The sequence below is a fragment of the Mustela nigripes genome, chromosome 6 (genome assembly GCF_022355385.1).
Source record: "Mustela nigripes isolate SB6536 chromosome 6, MUSNIG.SB6536, whole genome shotgun sequence".
Lineage (NCBI taxonomy): Eukaryota > Metazoa > Chordata > Mammalia > Carnivora > Mustelidae > Mustela > Mustela nigripes.
Window position 1 is genome coordinate 15,157,326 of NC_081562.1, and position 26,922 is coordinate 15,184,247.

At 38.2% G+C, this 26,922-nt stretch overlaps 2 protein-coding genes across 5 annotated transcripts in view; both read left to right on the forward strand.

The window, feature by feature from the left end:
* CRY1 (cryptochrome circadian regulator 1) overlaps nt 1-14,840 on the forward strand; it is an 84,616-nt gene extending 69,776 nt beyond the window's left edge. The window contains exons 4-13 of the mRNA XM_059402173.1: nt 4,192-4,376; nt 4,756-4,844; nt 5,422-5,562; nt 5,644-5,955; nt 7,295-7,446; nt 7,682-7,884; nt 7,984-8,079; nt 13,561-13,632; nt 13,708-13,811; nt 14,752-14,840. Coding sequence (XP_059258156.1) covers nt 4,192-4,376; nt 4,756-4,844; nt 5,422-5,562; nt 5,644-5,955; nt 7,295-7,446; nt 7,682-7,884; nt 7,984-8,079; nt 13,561-13,632; nt 13,708-13,811 — 1,354 coding nt within the window. The 3' untranslated portion in view covers nt 14,752-14,840. The remainder of the gene's footprint in view (nt 1-4,191; nt 4,377-4,755; nt 4,845-5,421; nt 5,563-5,643; nt 5,956-7,294; nt 7,447-7,681; nt 7,885-7,983; nt 8,080-13,560; nt 13,633-13,707; nt 13,812-14,751) is intronic.
* Nucleotides 14,841-19,243: 4,403 nt separating this feature from the next.
* MTERF2 (mitochondrial transcription termination factor 2) overlaps nt 19,244-26,922 on the forward strand; it is an 11,805-nt gene continuing 4,126 nt past the window's right edge. The window contains exons 1-3 of one of the 4 annotated variants that reach the window (XM_059402174.1): nt 19,244-19,450; nt 21,200-21,322; nt 22,093-22,180. In XM_059402174.1, the coding sequence (XP_059258157.1) occupies nt 22,113-22,180 (68 nt within the window). In that variant the 5' untranslated portion in view covers nt 19,244-19,450; nt 21,200-21,322; nt 22,093-22,112. The remainder of the gene's footprint in view (nt 19,451-21,199; nt 21,323-22,092; nt 22,181-26,922) is intronic. The other 3 variants (XM_059402176.1, XM_059402175.1, XM_059402177.1) reach the window with 3 other exon arrangements.

Here is a 26,922-nt window from a genome sequence, read left to right on the forward strand (position 1 = left end):
ATGGGATTGGGAGGGAGACAAACCATAAGTGACTCTTAATCTCACAAAACAAACTGAGGGTTGCCAGGGGCAGGGGGTTTGGGAGAAGGGGGTGGGATTATGGACATTGGGGAGGGTATGTGATTTGGTGAGTGCTGTGAAGTGTGTAAACCTGGTGATTCACAGACCTGTACCCCTGGGGATAAAAATATATGTTTATCAAAAATAAAAAATTAAAAAAAAAATGTAACATACAGAAAACATTTTTCTCAGGTTTTTATTTTGCTTAAGTCATGTAATTAGCAGTGTCACTAATATCACTGCAGTTTCACTATCCATAAGTTTCATTATGCCCCTGTGTATAAACTCAAAGTATTACACTAAAACAAAATTACTAAAAGCAGAGAGAATAGTTCTTGTGGTATCACAGTTACATAGAGATTATAATTTATATGTAATTATATGTATTATAATGAAAAATGTACTTTAAAAAAAATATTCATCATGATAAAAGTGTACTCTTTAATCTCCATCACCTATTTACCCCATATCCTGCTTCACCTCCCCTCTGGTAACCATCAGTTTGTTCTCTGTAGTTAAGTGTCTGTTTCTCGATTTGTCTTTCTTTGCCCCCTTGCTTGTTTGTTTTGTTTTTTACATTCCACATATGAAGTCATTTGGTATTTGTCTTTCTCAGACTAATGTATTCCACTTAGCATCATATTCTCTAACTTTATCTATATTTGTTGTTGCAAATGGCAAGATTTCATTCGTTTTTTATTTTTTTATATTTTTTATTTTTATTTTTTTTAAGATTTTATTTATTTATTTGACAGAGAGAGATCACAAGTAGGCAGAGAGAGAGAGGAGGAGGAAGCAGGCTCCCCGCCGAGCAGAGAGCCTGATGCGGGACTCGATCCCAGGATCCCAAGATCATGACCTGAGCCAAAGGCAGCGGCCCAACCCACTGAGCCACCCAGGCGCCCTCATTCTTTTTTTTTAAAATGATTTTATTTAGTTAGTTGACAGGGAGATAGATCACAAGTAGGCAGAGAGGCCGGTGGGTGGAGGGGGGTGGGGGAGCGGGAAGCAGGCTCCCTCCTGAGCAGAGAGCCTGATACAGGGCTCCATCCCAGGACCCTGAGATCATGACCTGAGCAGAAGGCAGAGGCTTAACCCACTAAGCCGCCCACGCACCCTGATTTCATTCTTTTTTATGGCTGAGTAATATTCCAGTGTGTGTGTGTGTACATATATGTATGTACATATGTGGGTATATACACACATACATATAAACCACATTGTCTTTATCCATTCATCTATCGGTGGATATTTGGACTGCTCCCGTAGCTTGACTGTTTTAAATAATGCTGCTATAAACATAGGGATGCATGTATCCCTTTTGAATGAGTGTTTTTCTATTTTGGGAGTAAAAACACAGTAGTGCAATTACTGGATCTTAGGGTAATTCTAAGTTTTTGAGGACCCTCCATACCATTTTACACAGTGATTGCACCAATTTGCATTCCCACCAACAATGCAAGAAGGTTCCCTTTTCTCTACATCCTCACAAACATTTGTTGGTTTTTGTGTTTTTAATTTTAGTCATTCTGACGATATGCAGTGATATCTCATTATAGTTTGATTTACATTTCCCTGATGATGAGTGATACTGAGCATCTTTTCATGTGTTTCTTGGCCATCTGGATGTTTTCTTTGGAAAAATATTCATGTGTTCTGCCCATTGTTTTCTTTTTAAAGATTTTATTTATTTATTTGACAGAGATCACAAGTAGGCAGAGGCTGGCAGAGAGAGAGAGAGGGAGGCAGGGGCCCTACTGAGCAGAGAGCCTGATGCAGGGCTCGATCCCAAGACCCTGGGATCATGACCTGAGCCAAAGGCAGAGGCTTTAACCCACTGAGCCACCCAGGCACCCCAATTCTGCCCATTTTTAATTGGATTATTTTTGGGGTGTTTAGTTTTATAAGTTCTTTATAGATTTTGGATACAAACCCTTTATCAAATATGTCATTTGCAAATGTCTTCTCTCATTCAGTAGGTTGACTTTTAGTTTTGTTGATTGTTTCCTTCTTTGCAGAAGCTTTTTATTTTGATGTAGTCCCAGTAGCTTATTTTTGCCTTTATTTCCCTTGCCTGAGGAGACATAGCTAAAAAAATGTTGCTACAGCTGATGTCAGAGAAACTTACTGCCTGTGCTCTCTTCAAGGATTGTTATGGTTTCAGGTCTCACATTTAGGTCTTTAATCTGTTTTAAGTTTATTTTTGCATATGGTGCAAGAAATTGGTCCAGTTTCATTTCTTTTGCATATAGCTGTACAGTTTCTTAACACCATTTGTTGAAGAGACTTTCTCCCATTGTATATTCATTCTTCCTTTGTTGATAATTAACTGACCAAATGTATTTGTGGGTTTATTTCTGGGTTTTCTGTTCTGTTCCACTGACCTATATGTCTCTTTTTATGCTAGTACCATGCTGTTTTAATTACTACCACTTTATAATGTAATTTGAAATTTGGAATTGTGATACCTCCAGTAATGTTTTTTCTTTTTCAAGATTGCTTTGGCTCTCCAAGGTCTTTTGTGGTTCCATGTAAACTTTAGAATTTTCTGTTCTAGCTCTGGGAAAATTGCTATTGATTTTTTTTTTTTAAGATTTTATTTATTTATTTGACAGAGGTCACAAGTAGGCAGAGAGGCAGGTAGAGAGAGAGGAGGAAGCAGGCTCCTGGATGAGCAGAGAGCCTGAGGTGGGGCTTGATCCCAGGATCCTGGGATCATGACCTGGGCCAAAGGCAGCGGCTTTAACCCACTGAGCCCCCCACGCACCCCAATGCTATTGATATTTTGATAGGGGTTACACTAAATGTGTATATTGCTTTGAGTAGTGTATAAATTTTTTAATATATTTTGTGTTAATTTTTTTAGGTTTATTTATTTATGTAATCTCTACACCCAACGTGGAACTTCCCCTCCCCCAACATCAAGAATTGCACATTCTTTTGACTGAGCCAGCCAGGCAACCCATCAGTATTTGTTCTTTCAGCCATAAGTATGGAGTGTCTTTCCATTTCTTTGTGTTATCTTGAATTTCTTTTGTCAGTGTTTTATAGTTTTTAGAGTACAAGTCTTTCACCTCTTTGGTTAAGTTTATTCCTAGGTATTTTATTTTTTTGGTGCAACTGTAAATGAGATTGTTTTCTTAATTTCACTTCCAAATTCATCTATGAGGCCAGTATCAGCCTGGTACCAAGCCAGATAAAGACACCATAAAAAAAGAGAACTATAGGTCAGTATCTCTCGTGAATGTAGATATGAAGATCTTCACAAAATACTAGCAAACTGATTCCAACAGTACATTGAAAAGGAGGAGGGAAATATAAAGTATGTCCATAAGATACATATACTGACATATTTAACAAAGGCATAATGAGCACAACAGAAAGTTGCAAGTGATTATCACTATAGTATATAGCATAGAGTATATAGTATGTAGAATCCTAATTAATAAGACTTGCTTTATTGCTTCTCATTATAATACTGGTCTGGTTTGTTTTTTACCGATGATTAAGAGATTCTTTAAACTGTGTTATAATGTGTTTTTACCTTTTCACATATATTATTTTTATGTTATTGTCTTCAGGCTAACTTAACCACTTGTTTTTTCACTCATGGTGCTTAATAATACCCTTTGTCTTAAAGGTTTTGTTATTTGCATGCTGTATATTTTTGACACATAGCAGATGTCTAGAAAATGAAGAGAATAACTTTTAGATTCACTAGCTATTTCAATAAGTTTCCTGGTCATATGAGAAGCTTATATCCTCCTGGAAGTCTTAAGTAATTAACTTTGTGTTTTTTGGTGTTTTTTTTTTTTTTAAAGATTTTATTTATTTATTTGACAGACAGAGATCACAAGTAAGCAGAGAGGCAGGCAGAGAGAGAGAGAAGAGGAAGCAGGCTCCCTGCAGAGCAGAAAGCCTGACGTGGGGCTCGATCCCAGAACCCTGGGATCATGACCTGAGCTGAAGGCAGAGGCTTTAACCCACTGAGCCACCCAGGCACCCCTTAACTTTGTGTTTTGATTTTAAGCATTTTCAGAAGTTATCAATCAAAATATATTACTATTTTTTAATATTAGCTGCATTTTACTAACTATTTTTTTTATTTGCATTTTACTAAATTTGTAATAGGATCATAGAACTCAATGGTGGACAGCCACCTCTTACTTATAAAAGATTCCAGACTCTCATCAGCAAAATGGAACCACTAGAGATGCCAGTAGAGACAATTACTTCTGAAGTGATAGAAAAGTGTACAACTCCTCTGTCTGATGACCATGATGAGAAATATGGAGTCCCTTCACTAGAAGAACTAGGTAGGTGTAAATGAAGCTTGAGAATCAATAAACCACTGAGAAAATCTCACTTCTGATTTGATATGTAAAGTATTTTGCATTAAGAGGGAAACAAAGGAGAAAAAAATCTTAATCTCTTATACTAAGAAGTGATAAATCTATATATTATGTGTTCTATAAATGTTATGTATCTGTTAATAACCTTAAAATGTTTGTCCTAAAGAACAGAGACCATATTATGTCCTTATATGTGAAGACCTATCTAGGGCCATAAGTTCATATTTATGCTACTGTCATAATTTTTCTGTGAAGTAGTTTTACCAATTATTGTGGTTCATAAAAAATTATTTTAGTTCCAGAAGAATATCTTTTTCTTTTTTCTGTTTGTTTTTTTTTTTAGGTTTTGATACAGATGGCTTGCCCTCTGCAGTATGGCCAGGCGGAGAAACTGAAGCACTTACACGTTTGGAAAGGCATTTGGAAAGAAAAGTATGATAATAGAGATCATGCTTGTATTTCCAAACTGACAATTAAAAAATAATTTCACTCTTTTTAAAAACAAAAAATTGACTATTGAAAAGAAGAATTGAGAGAAATAGTTAAAATGACATAAACCTAATTGTTTGAAGATTAATAACCATCTCCTCATTTAAATATTTTTTTCTTCCTCCACTGACTGTTTCCTCTTTAGCTACTACCAATGCCACCTCTTATATTCTTCCTATGTAAGCTGGTATCTGATGACTGTATCTTTGAAGCTAAGATAAAGTTCTTCTATTTCACCTTGAGCTCAGTGTCAGGAAGACAGGTCAAAAGTGCTCTTAGCTTGGGGTTAGGAATTTGAGGTTAATTTATTTCATATGAGTATGTGTTACCCAAGGATGGCTGAAACAAAAGAAAGCTCACTTTTATTCTGTTGTGTTTCTTATTAAAACATGTCTGTGACTGGGGTAATAAAATTTTATTCCCCCAAGAACTATGTAACTTAAAAAAAACAGGTCAGTTTTAAACACTCTTTTTAAATGGAAAAGCCAGTTAACTAGCATAATTCTCTTTGTGTTTTCAGGCTTGGGTGGCAAACTTTGAAAGACCTCGAATGAATGCAAATTCCCTGCTCGCTAGCCCTACTGGACTCAGTCCTTATCTCCGATTTGGTTGTTTGTCATGTCGACTGTTTTACTTCAAACTAACAGATCTATACAAAAAGGTATTACCTAAAACTGAAGCTTATTTTTCAAAATACTTCTTTAAAAATTGGTGTTACTACTTCTTTGCTTTTTAACTTTAGGTAAAGAAGAACAGTTCCCCTCCACTGTCCCTTTATGGGCAACTGTTATGGCGTGAATTTTTCTATACAGCAGCAACAAATAACCCACGCTTTGATAAAATGGAAGGAAATCCCATCTGTGTTCAGATTCCTTGGGATAAAAATCCTGAGGCTTTAGCAAAATGGGCGGAAGGCCGGACAGGTTTTCCATGGATTGATGCCATCATGACACAGCTTCGTCAGGAGGGTTGGATTCACCATTTAGCCAGACATGCAGTGGCTTGCTTCCTGACCCGAGGTGACCTGTGGATTAGTTGGGAAGAAGGAATGAAGGTGAGTATTCTTCTAACTAATGTAGCACTGTCTTATTTTGAGTCTATACCTTACTAAAACAATTCCTAGAAGTTGTCTGTTACTTAGATTCATTTATAGTCTAATTTTTTCCAGCAGGTAAAGAATTTAATTCCCTAATACAGGCACACTGTTGGAGAGCAGAAATGGTGTAATCAGGAGAAATGGTGATAACTGGTTTGATTAACCTCAAGTCATTTCAGAGACTGAACCAGCCTAGCCATCAAGGGAACTATAAAATTTAACACTCTGGACTCATTGGATTACATATTTATAGGTGATCATTTCTGTTACAAAAGAGGATTTACCCAAGAATTCTTAGAAATAGTGAATTTACATTATAAAATTTAAAATATCACTTCAATATCATAACTTTTTAATGATTTGTTTTGTAAAGTGAAGCATAGTATTATTTTGAGACATCATCTTGTGGTTATATATAACAGGACTTGTTTTATCTATCTGCCTATATCATAGATGTCCCCTATCCAAGGACCATTTCTTTCTTTTTTTTTTTTTTAAAGATTTTATTTATTTATTTGACAGAGAGAAATCACAAGTAGACGGAGAGGCAGGCAGAGAGAAAGAGAGGGAAGCAGGCTCCCCGCTGAGCAGAGAGCCCGATGTGGGACTCGATCCCAGGACCCTGAGATCATGACCCGAGCTGAAGGCAGCGGCTTAACCCACTGAGCCACCCAGGCGCCCCCAAGGACCATTTCTGATCCTTTTTTTTTTCTTTTGTGTCTCTGGTATTTCCTAATACAAAGTTTTACTTGAAGTAAATGTCTAGTACAGACTTAATGAATTTATAAAAAGGTGTTTAAAGTCTAATTCCCTTTTGGTCAAGGAATTCCAAATTTAAACGCTATAATGCTAGTGCTTTTTTTTTTATCTTTTGCTTTTTCACTAGTGCATTTTAAGTCATTTTTATTTGGGTGCTCCCTATATGTAGGGGAGTGTACCAAGCTTCTCAGTTTTTGTTAGTGATTTATTTGATAACATCTTTGCTTTCTTGAAAATGTTTACTGCTTTTTTTCTTCCATTTTTTAATTGAATCAGTGACTTGACTGATTATTTTACCCTCCCCCATAATACTGCAAAGACTAGAAAGAAAAATTCACTTACATTACTGATATTTTTCTTTCCCTGAAATAATTCATTATAGAACAGAATATTAACAAGGAGCCCACGTTGGAATGTTTAGTTTTACGGTTCTGTGCTAGATTTTCTTTGCCTTGACTTTTGATCTACAGAGACCTGGAAAATGCTTGCTTTGAGAATTATATGTGTACAAACTAATTGGTTACTGTTACTTCTGAAGGTATTTGAAGAATTATTGCTTGATGCAGATTGGAGCATAAATGCTGGAAGTTGGATGTGGCTGTCTTGTAGTTCCTTTTTCCAACAGTTTTTTCACTGCTATTGCCCTGTTGGTTTTGGTAGGAGAACAGATCCCAATGGAGACTATATCAGGTAAATCAAGGGTGATTATTATTCAGTTTGGAATAACTAATCCAGGAAGAGCTTTTCATGTTTAAGCAACACTTAAGGTGATCCCTACTCATGATGGGCAGCAGAGATGAGGAGATGGGTAAATAAATCATTAAATGGTTTTGGCTTGATTTTGGTCATTCATAGCTAATAATTAGTTTTTTATAATTTGCTTGTAGTTCATTTTATTTATAATTTTTCTTCCTTCTCCCAAAAGACGTTATTTGCCTGTCCTAAGAGGTTTCCCTGCAAAATACATCTATGATCCCTGGAATGCACCAGAAGGTATCCAAAAGGTAGCCAAATGTTTGATAGGAGTTAATTATCCTAAACCAATGGTAAATCATGCTGAGGCAAGCCGTTTAAATATTGAAAGGATGAAGCAGATCTATCAGCAGCTTTCACGATACAGAGGACTAGGTATGTTAGTAACTTTGGTTTGTTTCTTCGGAGGTGTTTATGTATCTATCCTTGAGTTTGATCTTGGCCATAGTTTAATAGGAAATTTTTTCCCTTTAGGTCTTCTTGCATCAGTGCCTTCTAATCCTAATGGGAATGGAGGCCTGTTGGGGTATTCTCCTGGAGAAAATATTCCAGGTTGTAGCAGCAGTGGAAGTAAGTGAAAAGGAAATTTCTATACTTTGCAACATAGAGAGATTAATAATCAAATATATTTTTTATTAAATCTCACTATAATATTTTTCTCCATACATGTACACACACATACACACACACACACACACACACACACACACATCCCTGTCATTCCATTAGTGACATTTTGGAGATGGAAACCATCATTACATGTAGTAGAATTTAGCTCAAGGTAAAGATCTTACAAACTGAATGAGGAGGACAGTTTTTTTTTAGATCTTGTTTTTTTGACAGAGATCACAGGTAGGCAGAGAGGCAGGTGGTGGGGATGGGGCAGGCTTCTTGCTGAGCAGAAAGTCCGATGTGGGGCTTGATCCCAAGACCCCAGGGTCATGACCCCAGCCAAAGGCAGAAGCTTTAACCCACTGAGCCACCCAGGCACCCTGAGGAGGACAATTTTAAGGGTAGAATGAAACTCAGATATCCCTTCTGAAGGCTCTTTTTTTTCTTTCTTTTTTTTTTTTTTACTTTTTTACTTTTATGTATAAGGTAAATAGTTAAGGTTTAGTGGTCCTATGAATATGGCCAAAAGGTTTATCATACACATGCATAGGGCCTTTAGCTTTCTGCACATGAGTTTTTCCTTCCAGTCTTATTTGTAGTGGTTTTCCATATGATATATACTTAGTTGCCACATATATTCTTAATGTGTGATATTAATAATGTCAAGGAGCCAGTATTGGAAATTTGAATCATTGTATCAGTTTTTAAGGGTTCTAACCAAAAATAGCATGAGGCTAATTAATTTGATTAATTAATTAATTAAATGCCTCAAGGCATTTGAGGAATACTTTTTTTTCCCCAAAAAAAGTCACATGTTTAAAATTGATATTAAGAACAAACCCTTTAAAAAATTGAGCCTTTCTGATTCAGAAATACTCTGTATCCTTTTGAGAGCATATACTTTTTTTTCTTTAATAATTAGATTAAGGAGAAAGGAGCAAAGCACTCACATTTTGACTATTTACTTTATGCCCAGTACAAGGGGATTTTTGCCACATTCTGAAGTATATCCTTTTATGCCCTCTACTTACCCTGTTTGTAGACTTTTATAGTGTCTCACAAGGTATATCAAAGGGCAAGATTATTTATAACTTGTACATAGATGACTTGAAGTACTTCTGTTCTTATAATAAAGCAAACCATAATCTATTTATGATAGAAATACATTTTATTTTTTATTTTTTTCTATTAAAAATACCTGTTCAGCATTATTAGTCAGTAGGGAAATGCAAATCAAAACCACTCAGAGACTTCCCACTTAGGGTAACCAACTGTCAGTGATTACCTGGAATTGAGGGGTTTCCTGAGACATGAGACTTGCAGTGCTAACACTTGAAAAATCCCTATCAAACTGGGATGACTTATTTACCCTGTACCCACTCGAGTGCCTAAAAAATGACAGACAATAACAAGAGTTGCGGAGGATGTGAAGAGCCTGGAACCCTCATATGTTGTGAGTGGTGGTCTGTAAAATGGTACAGCCACTTTGGAAACAGGTTGGCAGTTTCTTAAACTTACATAAAAGTTTATGTTATAAACTTAACATAAAACCCAGAAATTCCATTCCTAAATATCTGTCCAAAAGAAATGAAAACATATCTACACAAAGACAAGGATCATAAGGATGTTTATGATGGCTTTATTTATAATAGTCAAAATGTGGTACATCCATGCAATGGAATAATAATCCGTAAGAAGGAATAAAATGCTGGTGCTTGCTGCAACATGGATAGACCTCAAAAATACTATGTTAAGTTACAGAATCCAGACATAAAAGACCACATATTGTACAATTCCATTTGTATGAATTATTCAGAAAAGGCATGTCTTTAAAATAAAGTAAGTTAATGGTTACCTTAGGTTTAGGGTAGGAATGAGAATGAATGCAAATGGGCATGAAAGTGTTCTAAATCTGGGTTGTGCTGATGATGACACAACTCTGTAAATTTACTAAAAATTATTGAACTGTATACTTAAAACAGCTGAATTTTATGTTATGTAATTGTACCTCAAAACTGCTTTAAAAAAAAAACTATTGGGACGCCTGGGTGGCTCAGTTGGTTGGACGACTGCCTTCGGCTCAGGTCATGATCCTGGAGTCCCGGGATCGAGTTCCGCATCGGACTCCCAGCTCCATGGGGAGTCTGCTTCTCTCTCTGACCTTCTCCTCATTCATGCTCTGTCTCACTGTCTCTCTCTCAAGTAAATAAATAAAATCTTTAAAAAAAAAAAAACTATTCACCATATACAGTTTAGGAAATTCAGAAAAATAGAAAAGAAGAAAAATAAAAATCACCCACAATTCCATCTAGCAGAGATAGTCACTATTAAAATTTCAGCATATTTCCTTTGAACATCTTTTCTATGCAGTTTTCTCCCCACAGTACTTTAAGTTAGAATTTTTTAAAGTTTTTTTTTTATTTATTTGACAGCATGCATAAGCAGGGGGAGGGGTAGAGGGAGAAGCATCTCCCACTGAGCAGGGAGCCCTATGTGGGGCTCCATCCCAGGACTCTGAGATCATGACCCGAGCTAAAGGCAGACACTTAACGAACCTAGGTACCCAGGCACCCCTAGTTAGAATTTTATGAGTGAAAAACCCTTTTGGTGCTGTTGGCAGTATAACATAAGAAGAGTCTGTTCATATAAACTTTTGCCCTTAGAAAAATGTGGGATTTTTTAAAACAAATATGGGGTGTTTTTTTTTTAAAGTTTTCATTCTAAGACTCCTATCTCATATAATCTTGGCATTTGAAATTTAACTACTGTAGTGTCCCTAAAGACATGATGAATATGGGATTTCTGATTTTTCTAAGCAGCTAAGCTAGTCATTAGCCAATTGATTTGGCAAAGCTCTTTTCTCTGCTCATTGTCTCTTGTACTGTTATTCTTGTGAAAATATAATTTACTGCATATTTTAGAAGATTTTTTTCTTTGACAGAGAGCACTGTAGGGGGAGCAGCAGGCAGAGGGAGAGGGAGAAGCAGGCTTGCAGAGCAGAGAGTCCAATGCGGGGCTCCATCCCAGGACCCTGAGATCATGACCTGAGCTGAAGGCAGACACTTAACAACTGAGCCACCCAGGCGCCCCAGTTTACTGCACTTTTATGGGGAAGTTACAGGCAGTTGAGATATTCGTGAATTTAGGGCACAGGAAGATTTTAGGTGCCTGCTTATCATTTAACTCTCTAAAGGAATAAGATGCTATCTTAAGGAAATTCTGTATGTATTTATTGAGCTTATTAATCCCTCCCCCATCTTCAAAAGTAATCATTCTCCTGATTTCTAATTCTATTTTTTCCCATTTTTGAACTTCATAAAAATATTATAGTTTGTGCTCTTTTCCGTGTCTGGCTGCTTTCACTCAGTATTTTTTTGTTTATGAGATTATTCTCATTTATCTTAGAACAGGAAGAGGAATAAAATTGATGGAGCTGAGAAAATGAGGTGACTAGTCTGTTATTTAGAGCCTACCTCTGTGACTCTTCCAATAAAATTGACTTTTCCTTCCTCAGTGTCCTCACTGTATGCTATAACAACTTCCATCCCAGGACCATTATATTACTTATTTGTACTTAGTGATTTTATGTATCTGTCACCTTCTTCTTGGACTGTGAGCCCCTTGAAGATAAGACCTCATGTTTTTATAATATTTCTATCCCTAGTACCTAGTATAATCTCTAGCATAAAGGAGCACTCAACAATTTAGCACTCAACTAAATACAATAATTGAAAATGTATTTTTTGAAGTTTCCTTTTGTTTGTTTCCTTTGTTTTTTTAAAAAAATTTATTTTAGAGAGAGAGTGTGTGCATGAGTAGGGGGAAGGACAGAGGGAGATGAGAATCCCAGGCAGACTCCCTGCTGAGTGGGGAGCCTAATGCAGGACTAGGTCCCAAGATCATGAACCGAACTGAAACCAAGAGTCCAATACTCAACCAGCAGAACCACCTAGGTGCCCTATTGAAGTTTTCTTGATTGCAAAATATATGTAACATAAAACTTAGCATTTAACCATTTTAAATGTACAATTCAGTGGAATTAAGTACATTCACATTGTTTGGGTGAAGTTTTAAATAATCTTGTGCAATAATGGAAGACAACAATTATCACTATTTAGGGGACACTCTGCTGATGGTGAAACCAGGAGTAACACCATTCAGTGGTGAATGTGCTGTAGTCCAGAATCTGACCTTCAACAAGTCCAAGAACAGAGTGTTTTTAGTATAATTAGAAGTGGCAGACTAGAGGTTTAAAAGTGAGTTAAGCATCCGACTCTTGATTTTGGCTCAGGTCATGATCTCAGGATCATGAGACTGAGCCCTGCATCAGGCGCCAACTGGTTGTGGAGCCTACTTAGGACTCTCTCTCTTCCTCTGCACCATCACCAAATACAAACATACACACACTCACACACAAACACATGTACACACATACACACCATCCATGTGATATAAAATAGCAGGGATGTGTGGGTGGCTCAGGCAGTTAAGCATATGCCTTTGGCTCAGGTCATGATCCCAGGGTCCTAAGATTGAGTCTTGCATAGGGCTCCCTGCTGAGAGCAGCTCCTTGCTGCTCTCCTTACTTATGCTCTCTCCCTCTCTCTCTCTTTCTCTGACAAATAAAATGTTTAAAATATATATATCAACAGGGAGCACTAGTTTATTATCTATCACTTTCCAGTGATAGAAGCCCTCATCCCTCATCAGGGCATTCACTTTCCCAATTCTGAGTACCTAAAAAGCTGAATTCTTTATCCAGAGGAACTCGATGAGCATGAAATTACAATAAAAACATAAGTAGATTGTCTTAGACCATAAGGCGACTTCTGTGTAGGGGCTAGAATGTTCACATTTGTCCATTATTTGGACATACTGACATTATCTGGACATATTGTTTCTCTAGAACCTACTTTCTGTGCCAACCCCCTCTCCTATAACATTGTTTCTTTTTGGAAGGATTAATGTAATTGCTTAGGCTAGGTAACTGCCACATTGTGTTTCCTCCTCTTTGTGTGATTTGAATTGTTTAATTCTCATCTGGAAGGCCCTTATTCACTTATCTCCAAGGACATATATTTTGGACAGGCACTGAGGGAAGAATGTGGAATAAAGGGACAAGAGGTAAAGGAGGATGTATATTTCACTGTTGCTCTATATTTTGCTTCCATGGTCAAGTGTCTAATTGTTACTCAGTAAAGAAATGTTTTTTAGAAAATGATTATCAGTGATTTTGCCTTTGAACCAAAAGTCAACATTTATATGACCCTAAGTTTAAATTTTCCTGATTTGGACTTGTGACTTTGTTCTTATGAAGGATTGAGGTTTAGTCCTAAAAAGCATAAATGACCTTAATACAGTTACTAAAAACTAGATTTGTAGTCTTAATACATAAGATTTGGGGTTTAAGTAATTTTACTGTGTTTTAAATACTAACAGGTTGCTCTCAAGGGAGTGGTATTTTACATTACGCTCATGGAGACAATCAACAAGCTCACCTATTAAAGCAAGGTAAGAATGAAGCATTTGAACATTCTGTTCTTTTCACCTTCCTATCTTAAACATAATTGTTTTGTAAATATGTAGGAAGAAGCTCCATGAGCACTGGTCTCAGTAGTGGGAAACGTCCTAGTGAGGAAGAGGACACGCAGAGTATCGGTTCTAAGGTCCAGCGACAGAGCACTAATTAGGTAAATACTTTGGACCTTTATTTCTTGCTTTAGTGTAGTGTGTAATCGATATAAATAAGACAATTTCTGAAATGGAGCTTATCACATTTTTCAAACTAGAGAAACTGAGCCTTAAATTTTTCAGTGATTATTATAAAATTAGTTAATTCTTAGACAAGAGAAGTGCATCTCTACTGGAAAAATTGCAGCACTTAGTTTTAAGATCATCCTAATTGATGATACTTAAATTTGAAAAAGTAATGATGTTGTGCTCAAGTTTTTTCTCAGAAAAAGACATCTTTTTAATTCCTTACTATACGACCTTGAGTCTAAAACAATTAAAGTGACTTTTTATTTTAGTGGTATTATTAATCCCTTTATGAACTTTTCTCCAAATCTTTTCCTCTTAAATGTTTATAACTTTCTTTTATCTGTTCTGATACTTCTGAAGTCTAAATTCTTCCCAGTTCTGGAATAGTTTGATTTTTTAAATATTGGTCCTTTTTAGAGGTATCAAAAGGCCATGGCTGTATTCAGTTGAATTGGATGTGGGATACTATTTTTTGATTTAAGTTTATTTGAAGAGTATCTATAATAGTACATTTACCAGGTTTTAAGGATGTTTAACAGTTATCTTAAACTGTTGGCATTTTTTAAATTACTGCTAACTATATTTATCATGTTAACCATTGATTAACATACAGAATTGTTGAATCAGTATGATGTACACCAGAAACTTAATATAATATTGTCTGTCAGTTATACTTCAGTAATAATATACATATGAACAGCAATAATAAAAAGTAAAATAAAAAATATAAAAATTGCTTTAGTTTTTAGCACCAGCCCTAATTAGACTGTACATTGCTTGAAAATAAGATCAGTAAACACTCATCAAATTTTTATCATTTAATTCCTTGCAATCAAACTTTACCCCATTTTTTCCCCCCTTAAATCACAGAAAACATTCAGGAGGAATACTGTTGCAGCTGAAATTGGTGGGGAGTTCACTACTTTTTTCAGTTAAATTATTTTAAAATGTTCTTCATTGATGGAAAGCAGTTACATTTTGAAATGCATTGTTTCTAATGACATTTCTGTAGTTTTAAACTTTTTAATGAACTTCATGTAGGACAAATGGTAATTTGTATATAAAGAACTTGGTAATAATTTTGCTTAATGTAAATATAAATAGTCACAATATAGACCCATCAATATATTTTTGATAATTTTTCATGTATGGTAAAGGTTAAAGTGGCAAACTGATATTCTGATATACAAACTGAAGTTTTGAGAGTCAATGTGGGAAAATAGGAGGTTTTTAGACTTTCTTAAAAGACTTTGTTAAAATTTTAGGACAAAATTTTCTTGACATCATTGTTTGATCTAACTTTACATTCTTTGATAATGTTTTGGAAAATGTGCACAATCAAAATTGGTAGTTATAACCTCTGTTAACACAGACAATATATGTTTTAAATCTTCATGTATGCCTGTTTTGACCCAAATCTGTGGAAGTATCATGTGTTAAGTTCTCCTTGTCTCCTTTTGTTCATTTATAGCTAAGTGACCTTGTTATTAAAGTATATGCATATATGGAATCTTGTGTCCTTGGTGGTGGTTGTTTTTTCTTTTTAAGTTTTTGTTTTAGGTAAGGGGGAGAGCATTGTTATATGAGATGTGATTACAAATCAGAGACAGTCTGTAAACCACATGTAACCATTCTGAATTAAGGATCAGGTTCCACTTATTTTAGTAATGCAGTATTTTTCACAATTATTCCAAATAAGATTACCAACTTCCAAATGCTTTATACTTTTTATAATACCTATCTGCAAGAAAGATGCAAAACCAAAGTGGTTATTTCAGGTAATGGGGCTTATAACTATGCGTTAGTCACTATAATTAATAATGTGGGCTCTGGAGTCAAAGACCTGGCTCTGCCACTCGTTTGAGATCTTGGACAAGTTATTAACCTTATAGGGGTAAGAGTAGTATCTGCTTCATACTACATATGAAATCCTCATAACAGTGCCTGGCATGTGGCAGTGAGTCGATAAATGTTAGCTGCAAGGCTGCTGTGCTTTATAGATCCCTGGATCGTGCAGTGCATAGTCTGCCTAACTGTATGCTACAGCTGCGGTTAGCTGTTGTTATTCTCATTACTATTATTATCCCATTCCTGTCTCTTGTAGGCTAGTTTTTCCCTTTTGGAATTATAACCAGTGTTATTTTTTTTTCTTTTTCCCAGTCTTTAGTTGTGATAGATGTTCAGGGTGATAATTATATTTAAAAGTAACTTAATAATTTGAGTCTAAAATCCAAAAACAGTAACATATTTTTATATGATACACATATAAAAGCAACTTGAATAATGAATTAACACTGAGTGATAAGTTCCATTACTTAGAAAAGAAAAAAATATGCATTATCTATCTTCTTTTGCCACTGTTAATAAGGAGTGATATCTTGATATCTTTCATGATGCTTGTATTTACCAGTCAGTCTATCCTTTGGACCTGATTGTACTGTACAGCATTGAGAAACTCATAGATCTGGGACCATCATCATGATGGGGACCATCATCATGATGGGGACCATCATCATGATGGGGACCATCATCTGGGGAATAGAAGATTCAGGGGTTTTTTGTGTTGTTTTGTTTTGTTTTGTTTTTTAAAAAGGCTTCATACCCAGTGTGGGGCTTGAACTTATGGGCCTGAAATCAAGACCTGAGCAGAGATCAAGAGTCGAACCCCTAACAGACTGAGCCACCCAGGTACCCCTAAAAGATTCAGTTTTAGGGGCATCTGGGTGGCTCAATGGGTTAAGCCTCTGCCTTCAGCTCAGGTCATGATCTCAGTGTCCTGGGATCAGGCCCTACATTGCATCAGGCTCTCTGCTCAGCAGGGAGCCTACCCCCCCCCCCGCCTACTTGTGATGTCTCTCTCTGTCAAATAAATAAAATCTTAAGAAAAAAAAAGATTTAGTTTTACTGTGAATAAATATTTTAGTAAAAGAACATTGTTTCAGCATAGACACTGATATTTTACTCTGACATGTAGGGGGATTTTGGCTTTTAGGGGGCTTTTTGGGAGGCTTTTTCACTTTGGTCTAAATTGTAACTGAAAAGAATCACTGAAAGGGAAAGACCAGTATCACCATATTTCAATTGAGCAGATGTTTGAATACAGTGTTTTCTCCCAACCAAAGGGTTAGTATTCTGAAAACGCAGCTGGTGGTTGAGGGATTTAAGGTCTTATATTTCAGGAAATATATCTTGAAATCATATTAACAAAACCTGTTCTGTTCTGACAACTTGGAAAAATTGAGTTGAGGAAAGCAAACTTTTTTGAAAGAACCTTTGTGAAGTTTTTATGTTTTTATATTCACTTGAAATAAATTAGAAAAATTGGGATATAAAAGACTGATAACAGTATGTTTTTAAGGCCTCTTTTAAGTACTAGAAACTTCAGGATCTTCCCACAATTTCAACATGTTTGTAATTTTCTTTTTTTTTTTTTTAAGATTTTATTTATTTATTTGACAGAGAGAGATCACAAGTAAGCGGAGAGACAGGCAGAGAGAGAGGAAGGGAAACAGGCTCCCTGCTGAGCAGAGAGCCCGATGCGGGACTCGATCCCAGGACTCTGAGATCATGACCTGAGCTGAAGGCAGCGGCTTAACCCACTGAGCCACCCAGGTGCCCCTGTTTGTAATTTTCTTATAGGTAATATCCATAATACTGGCTTCTTTTCTCCATTTCTCCATCCAAGGGGTTTTTTTCCTGATTGCATGGTCCTAGAAAATCACTAAATATTGGGATGTAAAAAACTAGGTCACATGTATTAATACAGTTGGCATAGCTGAATTGATCAGTTTCAAGTTTTGATTACAATGTACAGGATCATATATTTTACTATTTCTTACACAATTATGTGGAGCCCAGGTTCAAGCTAAGCTGTCAGCACCCTAGTGTACGTGTCTGCTCCCTTCCTCCTAACCACAGCATGCAGTTCTAAAGTACTTGAGTTTACATTCCTCAACTGCCTTCTCTTCTCATATCCTACTCTAATTCCTTTTTCCTAAATGCAGTGAAACATTTTGGCTAATCCAGGCCCCAGATCCTTGTATTGTAGGAAAAAGTGTTCAATAAAGCCATGAATAATAGGATTTTTATACAAAGATAACTCAGGAGAAGGGTTATTGACTAGCATCCCAGACCTCATATACATTAGCTACTCATTTCATTCTAGAATGTCCTGGAGATCCAAGTTGATCTTGAAATAAAGAGCTAGGATTCTTGCTACTACTTCATGTAATTAAAATGCAAATGTCAGGCCATCTCAAAAAGCCTGTTGAGCACAGACTGACTATTAAGGCTAGACTCCAATTAACATTTCCTGGGTTTCTGTAATGTGCCAAATATTGTTCAGAGGAAAAAAATCTATAAATTTCCACAAGGGGTTCACAAAGAGGGGGCAGTCTGGAAGAATTACAGTGGTGTGTGTTCAAGCCATGTTAGAACTGTGCACAGTGTATGCTATGAAACATATGAAGGGAGAGATCTCCAGCCTGGGAAAATCCTAGCTTTCCCGACTCCCAGCTCTACCCAGGAATATAGGACAACTAGGCAGAGTGGCGGCACCTATCTTTGGAAACATTTAACTCTAGTTGGGATTAATCATGTTATCCGTTGTTAATGTCTTTGTCCTTCACTGTCCTACATGTAAACTCCCGTCAAGAGAGGGAATGTACTTTATTCCCCCTTGTCTTGTCCACCGCTGTCTTCTCATTGCTGTTTCACATGCTTGGAACTTAATAGGCATACCATCAATATTTGTTGATTGATAGATAAATGTAAGAATAAGTGGGATAGACATTGAGACTGGCTTTAAGGAGAAAGCAGTTTATGAGGCTGACATCAGAGATAATTAGAATGTAAACCACTGGGCAGTTTATCAGAAAAGGCATGTATTTAGACGGAAGTTGGGGGTGGTTTAAAGACCTAACACAGTTGCTGACTACTGGGGGCGGGTGGAAAGGGCAGCAAGAAGGCTAGATATGTTCGCAAAGGTTTATTGTTTTGGAACTACACTTTTTTTCTTTTGTAAATTAGTTCTTTACCCATCGAATTCTTTTGGGAGCTCTGAATGGCTATAGCTTAAAGATACAGCGGCTTCTGAGTTACTTTTACATTTTTTTCTTATGAGCTAGTGACCCCAAGGGACAAAAGGACCGGAACTCCCAAGTTTTCTAAATGCTGGTAAGGAAAGGGTGTGGAAATGCCAGGCGCGTAATTGCGGCACCTGGCTCCGTTGCCAGGCAAGCTGATTCCCACGCTGGCCGGCCTCCGTCGCGCAGCCCCGCCTAACGTGAGGGTCGCGCAGCCTGCGTCCCGCATCTTGATTGGCTGCGTTGGGGCTGCGTCTGCGGGCTCACGGGTCTCCTGTGCCCTGATTGGCTGCGGGTAGAAAGGCTGGGGCCTGGGACCACACTGCTGAGGGGACTTTGCGGCCCTGTTGGGACACTAGTCTCGGGACTCTGACCCCTGTTCCCAGACCCCTGAAGACGGCGGGCCACGGGAAACCACGGCGGGGGGAGGGAGGAAGGACGGAACCAGGGACCCGGGACTCACTGCATCTTACACGGGTGGACAGGTGAGTCGCACCCCTTTCTCCGCTCCCCCGGGGTGGGCCTCACCAGCAACACAGCGGCCGACCGGCAGGGGTTGGGGCCGCGCGCCGAGAAACGGGACTCCCCGCAGTTCTCTCAGCATGCCCGGCCTGGGCGGATGCCCAGGCGTCGTAGGTCAGAGGTTCTGGAAAAGCGCAGGCGCCACAGGATTGATATGTGGTTTTCGATCATTCCCCGAGATTTTCTTCATTTTGGTCCTCATTTTTACTTGTTTATACACATTGCGGTTAATTTGAAACTCTCAGCAGATCGTGCATGTTATAAAGTAGAGCTTATTTGAATGTTGTAGAGCGTAGTGTGTAAAGTATGAATATTGCGCATATTGTTGAAGTGAACTTAACACTTCAAGAATGCTTAAGAAACAGGAGTTTCTTGTGTTGTGATTTAACAAACATTTGCCAAGTGTATTGCTGTGTAGGACCAGGGTAAGCGCTGTACTCTGCAGCCAAGTTGTTGGGTTTGAAACCAAGGTCTGCTGTCCCTTGTTAGCTGAGCAGACCTTGGGGCGGTTACTTTACCTGGATCAGTGTCTTCAACTTTAAAGTGGATCATTGTGGTGACTTTTCTGAGTACTCTGTAAGTGGTTTATGATATTAACTCAGTTTAGTCTGAACAGGTACCCAGGATGTAGTGTCCCCATTTTCCCGACACTCCTGCTGAGGCACGGAGAAGCGATGTGACTTTCCCAAGTCCCAACATAACCAGTGACCAGGAATTAAGCCCATGCAGACCGCAGTTTTACACACTACCTTAGGTTGCCTCATGAACTGGATTTGTTCATTCAGTTTCAGTTGACAAATACTGATTTTGTTCCTCTGTGGACCAAGTTCTTTGCTGGGTACAGGGGACAGAGAAGAACAGGACTCAGACTCTGCCCTCCCAGCGCTTGCAATCTAGTACAGGTTGTTTATAGCTGGACTGCAGGGTGCCCGTGAATCCCAGTAAAATCTTTTCCAAAACATTGTGAGTACAGGTCTTTTCTTTTTTGTTCTTTTTGGAAAGAGAGTCTGGGGCTCTCACCAGGTCCTCTAGTGGGTCTGAGACTGAAAGTTATGAAGAAACATTTTAGCAGAAGAGCTGGAATCTGACGTAATGCCTGACAACACAGCATGACCTTAAAAAAGAGAAAAAGAAAAACCATTGGTTGAATGGATGAAGAACTTTACAGGAGTTCAAGTGCTACAGTAGGGTTAAGAGGAAGGTGCTGTGGAAGAACACACGCAAAGGTCCTCCTTGTCCAGCAGTGCCTCCTAGAGTCAGCAGTGCCCCTGAAGTGAATAGTAGGGAAGCAATTCATTGGAACATAGTGGTGACAAATCTCTGCCCTCCTGGAGGGTGAGACAGAAACAACACATGAACAGATGCAGCTATGACAGGTGGCAAAGAGAAGCAGTCCATGGTGCCATGAGAGCCTGTAATAGGGACAAGTGGCTTCATCTATTCAAGACAGGGAAGTTTCCCAGAGAGAGCGGCACTCAGTCCTAGGAGTTAGACAGGGGCACTCTGGGCATGGGGAACTGCCCTCAGCCTTCAAAGACCCTGTGGTGGGAACAGGCAGAGCACCAGGGACTGAAAAGAACTGGTGTGGCTGGTAGGGTTAGGGGTGTTTGAAGGGGAGGGGCACAGATTTGGGTGGTGACAGAGCCCAGACAGAGGCCTTTTAGACCATGGTGTAAGGCGTTTTTATTTTGTTTTATGTCTTTGTCCTAAAGTGCCATTGAAAAGTTTATTGCAGGGAGGTGACAAGATCACATTTTGAGAAGAAGTTGGAAAGAAGCCCAAGTGATTAACTGAAGCCCTGGATAAGGACAGGATCCCTGAGGAGAAACTGTAAGGTAAGAGGAGGAGAGGGGTCTAGAATCAAGCCTTGAAAATGAGCCTGCAAAGAAGAGAGATAAAAGGAAGTGAGAGGGTAGCAAGGGGGGCGGGGGGGGGGGGGAGAGAACTGAGAGTGGGAAGTCTCGGAAATCCGGAGAGAGAGTATTTCCTGGAGAAAGTGGTTGACTATGCTGAAAGCTTACAGAGGTCAAAAGAGGAAGGAAGAGAGCCCATTGGCTCTAATCACATGGAAATTGTCTTTATTGGGATCTATATAAGTAGGAGGAGAGGAATTGGAGAGAAGCATCTGCAAGAATTAACTGAGGATGGGGCACCTGGGTGGCTCAGTCGGTTGAGTGTCTGCCTTTGGCTCGGGTCATGGTTTCGGGGTCCTGCAATCAGGCCCCTCATCAGTTCCCTGCCCAGCGGGGATCCTGCTTCCCCCTCTCCCTCTGCCTGTTGCTCTTCCCACTTGTGCTCTCTCTGTTGAGTAAATAAAATCTTAAAAAAAAAAAAAATTCACTCAAGGTAAGAGAAAATAGGGTTTTCGCTAGGGTGGCAGTGAGAAGAGCCATTGAGCTGAAGGATGGGAGCCCCAGAGATGAGGATAGAGCTGAAGGAGTGAGTATATGAGAAAGAGGGGCTCTGGAGGTTTTCAGGCCAGAGAGGTAGGAATCAGTACAGAAGCAGAGATTACCCTGGATGCTGAAGGATGTAATTGTAGGAAAGGGGAGACAGCAGAAGGTTCACGTTTGGTGTGATGAGTTGCTCTCCTTTCTTTGTACAGAGTAGAGGCGGGAGCATGGAATGAGTGGATCAGGGGTCAGGGGAAGCTGGAGGTCCAAGCTGAGGAGCTTTGACATCATTGTGCAGAGGTATGCAAGAGTACACTGACCCAGAGATTTTTTTTTAGAATGGTCTGGCAGAGGGAGCCAAGTTTGCAGCAAAGAAATTAGCCTCCTTGGTCATTCAGGGAATTGCAAATATGGGGAGAGTGAGGATAGAGGCTGGATAGAATCAAAAGCTACATTTAATGTGTAGTAAAGGAGGCCTCACAGACCATGGGGAAGGAAAGGATTGTTCAAAGACAGTGCTTAGAGATAGCTAAACTATTGATAATGTGTAGACTTTCAGCTCACAGTAGAAATTTCAAGTGAATTAAAGGAGCTAACTTTTTAAAATAAAAAATATAAAAGGATATATGGATGAATTTTTATCTGATCATGTAGTGCATAAAAGCAGTAAGAATCAAGAAAAGGGAAACTACTATGACCCTTGACCACTTAAAATTAACCACTTTATTCTGATACATGCTATACTATGTAATAACCTTGAAGACATTATGCCAAGTGAAAAAAAACCAAACGCAATAGGACAGATACTGTATGACACTTACATGAAGTACCAAGAACAGGCAGATTCCTAGAGACAGAAAGTAGAAGTTACCAACGGCTGAGAGGAGGAGGGAATGGGGAATTATTGTTTAAGGGGATCAGAATTTCTGTTTGGGGCAATGAAAAATTTCTGGAAATAGTAGTAGAGGTTGTACGACATTGTGAATATAGTTAATAACACTGAATTGTATACTTAAAATGGTTAAAATGGTAAAAATTTATAGCTTATCACAGTAAAAAATGTAACCACTTTGGTAATGCTGGAATTTTTATACCATCAACAACTGAAAGTGAATTAGAGAAAAACCAAAAACATATTTTTTTAATATATGAAGAGTTTATGTAAGTCCATTCTTAAAAAACAGAAAATTGCAGTTTAAAAAGGCAGGAGTAGTTAATACACAAAAGAAAATAAGGATGGCCAAAATAAGTCATTAAGCTCAGCCTCATTAGTAGAAGAAAATGAATTTAATATTTTCATTTTTCACATATAAAAATTCAAACAGACGATGGGGCGCCTGGGTGGCTCAGTTGGTTAAGCGGCTGCCTTCAGCTCAGGTCATGATCCCAGGGTCCTGGGATTGAGTTCTGCATCGGGCTTCCTACTCAGCAGAGAGCCTGCTTCTCTCTTTCCCTCTGCCTACTTGTGCTTTCTCTCTGTCTCTCTGTCAAATAAATAAAGTCCTTAAAAAAAAATTAAAACTGATGAATCGGTTATAGTGCCTGTGACAAGATTAACAGATATTTTTTCTGGAACAGTAAATTAACAACCTAGCTTTTCAAATGTTCCCTTATCTTCTTTTCAGTAATTCTCCTAGGGATTCACGAATGAGTGAAATGAAATGAAATGTAGACAGATAGGCAGCAGATAACTAGTATTACAAACAGCCCAAATACTCCATGCTAGGGAAGAAATTACAGAATTATGGTGTATCAGTCCTCACTATCATGTACTCATTTTAAATGTTTATAGAGTGTTTTTGATACTAAGTTTAGATACTTAGAGTGCATATAATAAATCAATTGTATATGTAATTTGTGTTGTTTGTAGAAGAGTCACAACATTAGTGCTCTTCACTTTCACGGTTAACTGTGTTTGCTCATCAGAGACTAAAAAAGAGCAAAACAGCTTTAATTGTGAGGCAACTCCCTGAGCACATAATATTTCACCCTGGTGTGAGCAGGAAATGTGAGACAGGCTGCTTTACCCAATCTGTCATTTTGTATAGCATAACCCACACTAGGCCACATAACTTTATCTGGTGCTTAACCAAACACCAGGATTTGTTCCAGTGCTGAGGATCCCCTTGCTGTGCTGGCCTCACTGGAAGACATCATGTCAGTCTTTAGTGTAGTACCTGCTGAAGACATTTTCAAGAAAAATTCTGTGTCCTTACCATTTCAAATTGTAGGCTGAGCTTAAGATCTAGTTCTCATATACAAGGTAGCCTTGCTTTATGTATTTAAAAATGATAACAAAAGGGACAAGAATCAGAAAAAAACAGACATGTATGTCAGATAATGAACAATTGTGAAGGACTTTTCTACTTCCCTGTTTTTTTTTCCACTCCAGTAATATTTTTTCTTTTATTAATTTTTTAAAATTAACATATAATGTATTATAAGCCCCAGGGGTATAGGTCTGTGAATCATCCCAGGCTTACACACTCACCATAGCACATACTCTCCCCAATGTCCATAACCCAACCACCCTTTACATACCCCCCTCGCCCCTGCAACCCTCAGTTTGTGAGACTGAGAGTCTCTTACGGTTTGTCTCCCTCCCTGTCCCATCTTGTTTCATTTTTTCCTTTCTTACTCCCCAAACCCCCCCACGTTGCCTCTCAACTTCCTCATATCAGCGAGATCATATGATAATTGTCTTTCTCCGATTGACTTATTTCACTCAGCATAATACCTTCTAGTTCCATCCACGTCATTGCAAATGGCAAGATTTCATTTCTTTGATGGCTGCATAATATTCCATTGTAGATATATACCACATCTTCTTTATCCATTCATCTGTTGATGGACATATAGGTTCTTTCCATAGTTTGGCTATTGTGGACTTTGCTGCTATAAACATTTGGGTGCGTGTGTCCCTTCAGATCACATTTGTATCTTTGGGTTAAATACCCAGTAGTGTGATTGCTGGGTCATAGGGTAGCTCTATTTTCAACTTTTTGAGGAACCTGCATGCTGTTTTCCAGAGTGGCCACACCAGTTTGCATTCCCACCAAGAGTGTAGGAGGGTTCCCCTTTCTCCGTATCTTCGCCAACATCTGTCATTTCCTGACTTGTTAATTTTAGTCATTCTGACTGGTGTGAGGTGGTATCTCATTATGGTTTTGATTTGTATTTCCCTGATGCTGAGTGATGTTGAACACTTTTTCATGTGTCTGTTGGCCATCTGGATGTCTTCTTTGCAGAAATGTCTGTTCATGTCTTCTGCCCATTCCTTGATTGGATTATTTATTTTTTGGGTGTTGAGTTTGATAAGTTCTTTATAGATTTTGGATACTAGCCCTTTATCTGTTATGTCGTTTGCAAATGTCTTCTCCCATTCTGTCAGCTGTCTTTTGGTTTCGTGGACCATTTCCTTTGCTGTGCAAAAGCTTTTGATCTTGATGAAGTCCCAATAGTTCATTTTTGCCCTTGCTTCCCTTGCCTTTGGCAATGTTCCTAGGAAGAAGTTGCTGTGACTGAGGTCGAAAGGTTGCTGCTTGTGTTCTCCTCAAGGATTTTGATGGATTCCTCTTTCACGTTGAGGTCTTTCCCATTTTGAGTCTATTTTTGTATGTGATCTAAGGAACTGGTCCAGTTTCATTTTTCTGCATATGACTGTCTAATTTTCCCAACACCATCTGTGGAAGAGACTGTCTTTTTCCCATTGGACATTTCTTTCCTGCTTTGTCAAAGATTAGTTGACCATAGAGTTGAGGATTTATTTCTGGGCTCTCTATTCTGTTCCATTGATCTGTGTGTCTGTTTGTGCCAGTACCATACTGTCTTGATGATGACAGCTTTGTAATAGAGCTTGGAGTCTGGAATCGTGATGCCACCAACTCTGGCTTGTTTTTTCAACATTTCTCTGGCTATTCAGGGTTTTTTCTGCTTCCATATAAATTTTAGGATTATTTGCTCCATTTCTTTGAAAAAAATGGATGGGATTTTGATAGGGATTGTATTAAACATGTAGATTGCTTTAGGTAGCATAGACATTTTCACAATACTTATTCTTCCAATCCATGAGCATGGAACATTTTTCCATTTCTTTGTGTCTTCCTCAGTTTCTTTCATGAGTACTTTATAGTTTTCTGAGTACGGATTCTTTTTCTCTTTGTAAACAAAGAGAAACCTAAACAAAGAGATACCTATTCCTAGGTATCTTGTGGTTTTGGGTGCAATGTAAATGGGATTGACTCCTTAATTTCTCTTTCTTCTGTCTTGCTGTTGGTGTATAGAAATGCAACTGATTTCTGTGCATTGATTTTATATTCTGACACTTTACTGAATTCCTTTACAAGTTCTAGCAGATTTGGAGTGGAGTCTTCTGGGTTTTCCACATAAAGTATCATATCATCTGCAGAGAGTGATAGTTTGACTCCACTCCCTTATTCTTTTCAGAATTTGGCAAATTTGCTTTAGTGAAAATGTATTGCTTTTTTTTTTAATATATATATTTTTAAGATTTTATTTATTCATTTGACAGAGAGAGAGATCACAAGTAGAGAGGCAGGCAGAGAGAGAGGGAAGCAGGCTCCCCACTGAGCAGAGAGCTTGATGTGGGAGCGATCCTAGGACCCTGAGATCATGACCTAAGCCGAAGGCAGCGGCTTAACCCACTGAGCCACCCAGGTGCCCCATGTATTGCTTTTATATAAACAGTTATTTGAGACAACCAAAGCATTTAAAATAGTTTTCACAATTTTTACGTACTCTTTATAATGTACTTCTGTCTAAAATATAATTTTAGTCATATTAATCATATTAGTACAAGAATTTTAGCCCCAGGTATTTCCTAGTAATGGCAACCGTTTATTGAGTGCTACTATGTACCAGGTTTATGCAAAGTATTGGACTCAAAGTATCCCTGTAAAATTTATGCACTTTCTGCCCCAGGTATTTCCTAGTAATGGCAACCGTTTATTGAGTGCTACTATGTACCAGGTTTATGCAAAGTATTGGACTCAAAGTATCCCTGTAAAATTTATGCACTTTCT